At 42.6% G+C, this 8,239-nt stretch overlaps 1 protein-coding gene and 2 long non-coding RNA genes across 3 annotated transcripts; all 3 read left to right on the plus strand.

Moving 5' to 3' along the window:
* Nucleotides 1–212: 212 nt before the first annotated feature.
* On the plus strand, nucleotides 213–2,308 carry LOC130137142 (disease resistance protein RUN1-like). Its single transcript, XM_056307906.1, has 3 exons — nucleotides 213–389; nucleotides 564–1,730; nucleotides 2,288–2,308. Exons 1-3 carry the CDS (start codon nucleotides 213–215, stop codon nucleotides 2,306–2,308), a joined length of 1,365 nt encoding a protein of 454 aa, XP_056163881.1.
* Nucleotides 2,309–2,495: 187 nt separating this feature from the next.
* LOC115668522 (uncharacterized) lies at nucleotides 2,496–5,014 on the plus strand. Its single transcript, XR_004004200.2, has 2 exons — nucleotides 2,496–3,522; nucleotides 4,437–5,014. It is a non-coding gene; the product is annotated as an uncharacterized LOC115668522 (long non-coding RNA).
* A 1,671-nt stretch (nucleotides 5,015–6,685) lies between these two features.
* LOC130137156 (uncharacterized) lies at nucleotides 6,686–7,602 on the plus strand. The gene is made up of 2 exons (XR_008815772.1): nucleotides 6,686–7,082; nucleotides 7,227–7,602. It is a non-coding gene; the product is annotated as an uncharacterized LOC130137156 (long non-coding RNA).
* The last annotated feature ends 637 nt before the right edge of the window (nucleotides 7,603–8,239 follow it).

Here is an 8,239-nt window from a genome sequence, read left to right on the forward strand (position 1 = left end):
TTTCTTCTCTTCTACGAAAAAAAATAGTGGGATATTGACAAATTCCTGCTTCTACTCCTCAATGTCATTGGCAGATCAAGGAAGGCGTTCAAGTTGAAGCACTCCGTTTGATATCATGGGGGGATCCTATAACTATCACTTCGGAGGAAATTAAGCGGTTCCCACATATACGGTTTCTTTCTTTGGTTGACGTAAACTGCCAAGGTGACTTTATGGGCTGTCTTTCCGAGTTGAGATGGATCGATTTGTATTACCTTAATCTTAGCAATGACGAAGCCTGCCGTGATCGACATTTGGAGGGAACCAATTTGTTGCATCTAGAAAACGCGGCCGTGGTGAATCTTTATGGGTTTCAATTCACAGATGATGTGTTCAAGAGCCTAATCGAGGTACGCCAGTTTTCCTCTTAGTCTATTTTTCTCATTCAATGAAGGACAAAATTTCATGGATTTATAATCTAATTTTCTCATTTAGTGAGAGGATCAGATGACATATGATATAAATTGGTACCCTAAATCCATATTTATTTCTTGTCTGTCTTGATGTTTCATTGGCTTTTGTAGAGGGCAAGGAAATTGAAGGTTCTCACTGTTGTGCATAATAAGTCGATCCATGGGACACCAACCTTTCCCCAGGACTCAATTTTAGAGAAGTTGACTATTCAGTACAATTTTCTTTTCTCGGAAATTGACTGCTCTATAGGGAAATTGAGGTGGCTGACTGACTTGAGTGTTGAAAACTGCCACAAACTTAGAAAATTGCCTGAACAAATTGGAGAGCTACGGAGTCTGCGGCACCTCTCTCTTAAGGCTTGCTGTGGCTTGATTGAACTCCCCGACTTAGTTTCGAAATTAGAGTCGTTAACGAAGCTGGATGTATCAGGCACGAGAATTACAAGATTACCAGATTCCATTGGTAGACTACCAAGCCTATCATATGTATATGTATCATTCACACCAATTGAAAAATTGCCCAGTACAATGAGTGAGTTTCGTCAACTCCAAACACTGGACTTGGCTGGTTGTCATGGGATACAAGAGCTGCCAATGCTCCCCAAAAGTTTGACCGCTTTATTGCTGATATCTACTTCGTTGCTGACTGTCCCTAACCTCTCGTATCTTACTAATCTAGTTGAATTGAACCTATCCGATCGCTCTTATTTGATGGCCGGATCAGATATAATTCAAACTTGCGATTTACGGTGGATCGGGAAGTTATCCAAGCTGAGCAAGCTGCGGTTTTGCTTTCCAAATGTCCGTGCATCAACTATTGAGTTGGGTTCCCTTTCTTGGCTAAAAGAGCTTACTCTATTTGGACTGGACTTGCCAACTTTCAAACAACTTCCGTCAAACTTGATAGTTTTAGAGCTCTACGACACTAGAGGAAAACAAGTACACCTCGATGGGCTTCCTCCATGGGAAAAGGAGACTACATTCGTTTCATCAAGTTCGACAAGAGAAAACAAGGCGTACGAGCAACATCATGTTCACTTACTCAGTGTCTTAGGATCGTCGGAGAGATCACGTATTCAAGACTGCAAATCTTCCAAGATGTTGGCTTGTCTGCCGGAAGAGCTGGGGTGCAATGAACTACAAGCTCCCGAGTTGATTGATCATTGGAGGGGAGCCTTCCATTTCCCAAGCTCCCTAAAGATGCTTAAAGAATTCGTTCTGTCAAGGTTCCCAGAGTTACAGGATATTCAATTTGTTTCTACGTTCGAATCATTGGAAGTATTTTCCGTTGAAGATTGCTCTTCATTAAAAAGCTTAGGCTGTTTGTCAAACTTGAAGTATTTGAAGGATTTAAGTATTATCCGATGCATGAGCCTACAGGCTGTCGAGGGCATTGAAAAATTAGAGTATTTGTATCAGTTGAAAATCCAGGAGTGTAGATCAATGGAAAGGATTTTTTATGCATCGACGATACACATAACATGTAGTGCTTCTTTTTCCCAACTCGATCGGGCGGTCCATCGTCCTCACGATCCGTCATCGATCCCTAGATCGTCAAGTACAACAGCAAGCAATGATGACCCAAGACCCCTAAAGGTGCTTAAAAAATTCCTTTTGTCGGGGTGCCCAGAGGTACATGATATTCAATTTGTTTCTACGTTTGAATCATTGGACGAATTTTCTGTTGGAGAGTGCTCTTCATTAAAAAGCTTAGGCGGTTTGTCAAACTTGAAGAACTTGAAGTGGTTAATGATTGACCAGTGCCCGAGCCTGCAGGTTGTTGAGGGCGTTGACGAATTAGAGTTTTTGCAGTTGTTGAGAATTAATGAGTGCAGATCAATAGAAAGGATTTTTGATGCATCGAGCTCAAAAATACCAAATGAGTGCTGCATAAACATAGAAGATTGTGAGAAATTACCCAATAGTGTTTCATATCCTCATCGGGACAATCGGGAGTCTTACAGAGAGAAGATTCTGAGTGGAACAAAGCAAGCGACGGACTCTGAAATTGAAACGACGGACTCTGAAAAGCAAGCACCGGACTCTGAAGCAGAAACAACGGACTCCGAAACAAAAACAGGGGATCCTCTGCAGAAAACGGTGCGCCTTCTTTCTATTCATAGATCATTGCTGTTTCTTCTGCTTTGCTTGCTTTCTATTTCTGCTTTATTCTGGTGAAGAGAGACAATGAACCGATTCTAAAACGTGCAACCAAGGACAATCTTTATTAAAATTCCCCATCTTACTTGGAATCTCCATATGCTGCGTGCGTGTGTGTGTGTCAACTTCGGTGGTGAGGTTGGGGGATATTACATCCCTCACCATCTTATAACAAAAGGGACCTCAACTCACCTTATTTTTTCCTTTTGCAGAACCAGGAAAACGAAAAGCTTGGGTGCGCGTGTTTCACGGAAATTTTAATATTTGGAAAACATTTTCTAAAAACTATGTATCTCTTTAAAAAAGAAATGTTTGAAAAATATTTTCATCACCCATGAAATTAATTATATATAAATTATTATCGATAATAAAAATATTTTCCGTAAACTAATTTTTTAAACGATATAACTAATTATTTTTCGAAAAATATTTTTTTAAATTTTAAGTTTTTCGTGAAATAAGCACCTTTAAAGTACTAGAGTCATTGCAATATTTGTCTGAAATTTGTAATTTGAACAAAATCCCGAACTGAATTGGGATTAGGGTTCTTTTTCAAATTGCTGTCCCCCAAACCTCGGCCGCTCCGCGGCCAATCCTCGGTCGCTGCTCGCTCATTCATGGCAAGCTTCAGTCCGTCGTTCGCCGTCATCTCTTGTTTCCCAGGTTCCGTCGTCCGCGAGCTTCAAGTCCTTCTTCGCGAGCTTCAAGTTCCATGTCCGTGACCTTCAAGTCCTTCTTCAGTGCCACTTGCCACTCTCGTGCACATTTTCATCTTCACTGCCGCTCGGCTGGAGTAATTTTGGTGCTACATGAGAGGCTCCGATGGCTGCGCTCGTTAACTCCACCAGTGGCGGGAGGGCATGGGCCTGAACTCAAGCTCTGGAATCACCAGCTAATCGCTGAAGAACAGGTACGAGGGATGTGGCGGTTGGTGTTTAGTTGAATGTAATCACGTGATTTATCTTTGTGTTTAGTTGCTTTCTTGCAATTGTTTGACTATTGGAAAACCCAGTCTAGTTATGTTGCTATGCTTCTGTGGACTGCTCGATGGAGTGTAATCATGTGCGGACGTGTTGTGCAGCTGTTAGTTGGGGTATTACAAGAACTATGTGTGTTTGTTGAGCTGAATTAAGATTAGAAAGTTGCATAATTTGGGAAACAGAGTTTATTACAGCTTTGATGGAGAATGGCAATGTAAATTTTTGTTGTCGACCATCTGGGGATCGAACCATTTCCATGAATGTTATTGCAGAGCACACAAAACTTTCTACACAGATTGTTGAGCATCTTCTCATGAGTCTGTCTGTAAGTATATTCTAAGGTTTGAATGATGGTCACTTTAATTTGAGGTCTGCTGCGTATGGTTGAAGGGACTAGAAGTTACTGGGTTGGTTTGCACAGAATGTGCCTAAAGTGACTGCCGTGAACATGCACCCTATTAAGAGACTTAGCTAGCATAAATCAACCATAAATAGTTTTATACAACAAGTGGTGGCTGATGTGAATCAGCATCTCTTTTTACTCTTTTAACATTGATGCTAAGTTTCCTAGTTGGGGGGGTGTAAAAGATGATTACTTTGAGTTATTCATGCTTGTAGACTGACTGCCACTATTTCTAGTGTAAGAACAGAAGAGCTTTGGATATGCATCGGTGTGCTGTTGCTAAAAATCTAGAGTACAATTTCCTTTTTTGCATACGCCGTCATGGCAAATACCTGGATGTTGTAATTGGTTGCACCTTCTCTGCTCTAGCATTCGTAATGGAAAACCGATATTCAAGCTTTCTTATTTTACAGTAGTCTAACCATTAGAATCTCAACTCAGGTTCATCTTATTGTGGGCATAATCGATCAAGTTGAGGGGACAATATAAGTTTCATGGATGCAGCCAAGAGTTTTGGGGATTCCACAGGTCAAATTACTGCATGACCTACTGGACAATTGGCTGGACAAATTACACACGGCTTGGGTATCTGTTGAAGCAGAAACACCGGATCTTGTCGCTTCATGATTACTCCCACGTTCCCATTCTCCATTTTGCGACAATCATCTGATTTGAACTGAAAGAAGGGAGAAAAGTGAGACGCTTTGTTGCAAGCTGCTTGGTCAGGCGGTTGTGTTTCTCAATTTACTTCCCTGGTGCTTCATTGTTTTATGCCTAATTCTTCTCCGGAATCAGCAATTCCTTCCTACTTTCTCACGTCTAAGATGAGTCCTCTCAAAGCTGTGGTGACATGGTTTTATCCTTTGGATTTGGTCATTGGAACATGTACTGATTTCTTTTGCTCAATCGTGTCCATTTCGATCCACCATCATGTGGATCGACGAATGCTGTGGGAGATTTTTTTGTAGCTTATGACTTCCAGAATGAATATATTTAAATGAATGCACACCTTCTTCGTAGCTGATTTGCGGGGGTGCTTGCCTGTGTACTGATGCATTGAATGGTAAGTTCAATGTGCCCATCGCTTAAAACCATGCAAGCCTTATGTGGCTATATGAGAAATGAGAACCTTCCAAGGAAGGAATAAAAAAACAGAAAAACAGCTCGATTAAGAATGAAAAAAAAAATGCTCTTCGTTTTCACGGAAGATGAGATTCTTCGAACTCCCCCAAACCAATGGCTTCCTTGCGTTACAAGCTTCGATCTTCTGTGGAACGAAAGTCTTTGGTTTTCCCAATGCGGCCGCCGCCGCTTCGAAAGTTTTGAAGCCGGTCGGGCGGGCTCCTATTGGAAGAGATTTGAACCTCTGTCCTCACTCCGGCGATCAAACTTGAACACTGCCCACAGATTGCTTTTGGTGGTGCTATCGCTCCTGGCAGCGGACCACTCTGTGGTCTGGTAGGAGAGATTCGAGAGATGAGGTAATAATATTTCTATGAAAGTGCCCTTGACATCACTTTTAGTATCTTTCGGAAAAGGCCCTATCAAAACAGAAGATTAGATAATAGAAGAGACAATACTGTAGACACACATGTTTTAGTGGTATGTGAGTTAGGCATTTCAGGTTACTCCATTGATCTCAACTTCCACCGTTAACAGATTTAAACGAGACATGGGGAAACTGATCTCTCCATTTCAATGTCGTTCTTTCGCCCTTTGAAAAGGGAGACTAATAATTGTGCGTACAAGCGTACACGAGAGCTTTTGTTTCTGCTCACCTTGTTCATTAGGTGGTGTTGGAGGCTAGGCTGATGAGCTATGGATGGGCCAAGGAGGTTAAAGAAAACGGTGCCGCTCTAGTCTGCTCATCTGCAGAAACCTTTTAGACTGACGGTGGAGATAAAAGAAAGTTCCCCAGGCGGATATTATACACAATTTCTTTGAATTATCCAAAAACTCGATGGTCAATATACAAATAACCTAAAGTTCTAGGGACTGAAATTAGAAGCAAACGAAAAACGTGGGTCGGTGAAAAAGTTTTTTCTGTCTTTGTTTTCAACCTTCTCACAGATCGTGGGAGAGAGTGCTATTTATTTATTGATGGCCGTGAGATGACCCAAACGTTGATTTCTCGGCCTCTAAGAACATCTCATATGGGATATGACGTGATTTATACGACAAGCAAAAGCTTGAGATTCGCTCGCACGTCTCTGTCTTTCAAAGTAACAAGAAATGGTTGCACATTTGCCAGGTTTGGGCTCTGAATTGGTCCCCGATTGAAGTGGTTTCTATGTTCTGCTTATGAACATGTAAGAGCCTTGGTAGGGCGCCCTCTTTTCTCTCTCTCTCACACACGGTTGAAGTACCTATCCAAGTAGCGCAGTGGCCTGATGTTTAAAGGGGTCACAAGATCGAGGTCGTATTATGAACCGATCTCGGGACTCAACGACTCCCTGACTTTTGGCTCGTCCGTATGAGAGCAAAAAAGCGTTTGTGTTTGCAAATGTCAGGAGTCGAGATGAGAGCTCGTAGCCAAGAAGATGGGGGTGGCAACTGGTCTCATCTGCTCGTACCCAAGTATTTTAGCGAAGGAACTTCCCGTACTTGCCGAATTTACTTAAGCAGCAAACTCAGAAAAGAAATGAACTTGTAGCGAGATGAATGCGTTTGTTTTTGCAAGTTACTTCTACATGTTTTACTCATCATCCTGAATCTTCAAGAAACATTCCCTAATTAATGAAAGTTACTCCGGTCAAACATGAACGTTGGAGTTACGTGAATGGATAGGTTGGTGTGGTGATGGTGTCTGCCTTCGCATCAGAAATTCGTCCCGATGAATCTCAGCCGTCCGATCCCCTCTCCTTCTCGCTCGACCCACTTGACGGGCATTTTCGTCTTACAAACGACAGCTTTGGGCAATAGAGATACCGACATCACTCCCGAAAAAAGAAGCAATCGACACCCGGCCCCCCAAAGGAAAACAAGAAATTCCCAGCATTCCAGACACCACCACGACCAGCATTGCCGCCGTGTTCGCATCGCCGGTGAATCAAGATCGGCGGCCATCATGGGGCTGCTGCAGAACCTGTAACTTGCTCTTTCTGGCTTCTTCCATCTCCATTTCTGTCTCTTATTTTTCATGTTTAGATGGATAAAGTTTGAAACTTTTCTTGCGGGGTAAACGCAAAGTTTGAAGCTTTTCTGTGTGCGTGGTGTGTGTTGTGGTTGTAGGGGGCGGAGAGAGAGGGGGAAGGTGGAGGAAGAGGAGCAGAGGAGGAAGAGGAGGAGAGAGTGGAGAAATCAGGCGGTGAGGAATTGAAGGATGTGGAGAGAGAGAAGGGAGGTGGGATTTCAAGGAGGAGTGGCTGGTTCTAATCAGAACCCGACAGAATTACATGCTTCGATGTTGCAGCGGTTGAACCCAACGAACCCTTTGAGATTGTCATCAATGGAGGGAGGAGAGTGACTACTCCTTCTCCTGCTCATGCTTCCAAACCTCGCTCCTCACAACTAGATAAACAAACTAAGGTTCATATACCTGTCCAATGTAATGCAAAAATATAAGTAAGATGTTTGATCAAAAGCAGAGCCCTTTTACTTACTCGAATTTGCTATTTTTGGCTATTCTCAGACAGAAATTTCAGTATCATGGAGCTGGTCATGGCAACCCAAGAAGGAAGATTGAAATCAAGCATTGCTGATTACAGTCTCTGTATCTAGTCTAATTGCTTGTTATTGTCAAAAGGAGCAATCGACAAGGATCCCCTCAATCAGGATAAAAATTTTCATCACGTCACCATCAATTAAACCAAGTGTTCACAATTATCCTTGAAGAGCATGCCCAAACAGGAAGATAACCGGCACAGGAACTTAAAGAAACCCTCCGATCTCCTCAAACATCTACACATGACCAAACATTGCACAAATAGAATCGCTAAAGCTCATACTAATCATGCTTTTATGAAATCAATCCAATTCGCTACTCTCCTACAAAAATGAAAACGAGCAACAAATGTACAACCCGCTTCATGTAAGTGTGAATGACCTTCATCAGCTTCGTTGCGAGGCCGCTCTGGCGATGATGCTGCAACACCGCAATGGACCTGATGTAGGCGCACAATACGCCGGCCTTCTTGTCAATCTCCGCCATGACATACCCAATGATGCGGCCGCAAGAGTCTGGCGTACTGGAGCTGAGGCCATGTAAGGATGGAGTAACGGAACTGCCGCACTGAGTAAGTACC

This window comes from Syzygium oleosum, unplaced genomic scaffold, assembly GCF_021117445.2.
Source record: "Syzygium oleosum isolate NSW1041296 unplaced genomic scaffold, Sole_v2.1 Sole_v2.62, whole genome shotgun sequence".
NCBI classification, from domain to species: domain Eukaryota; kingdom Viridiplantae; phylum Streptophyta; class Magnoliopsida; order Myrtales; family Myrtaceae; genus Syzygium; species Syzygium oleosum.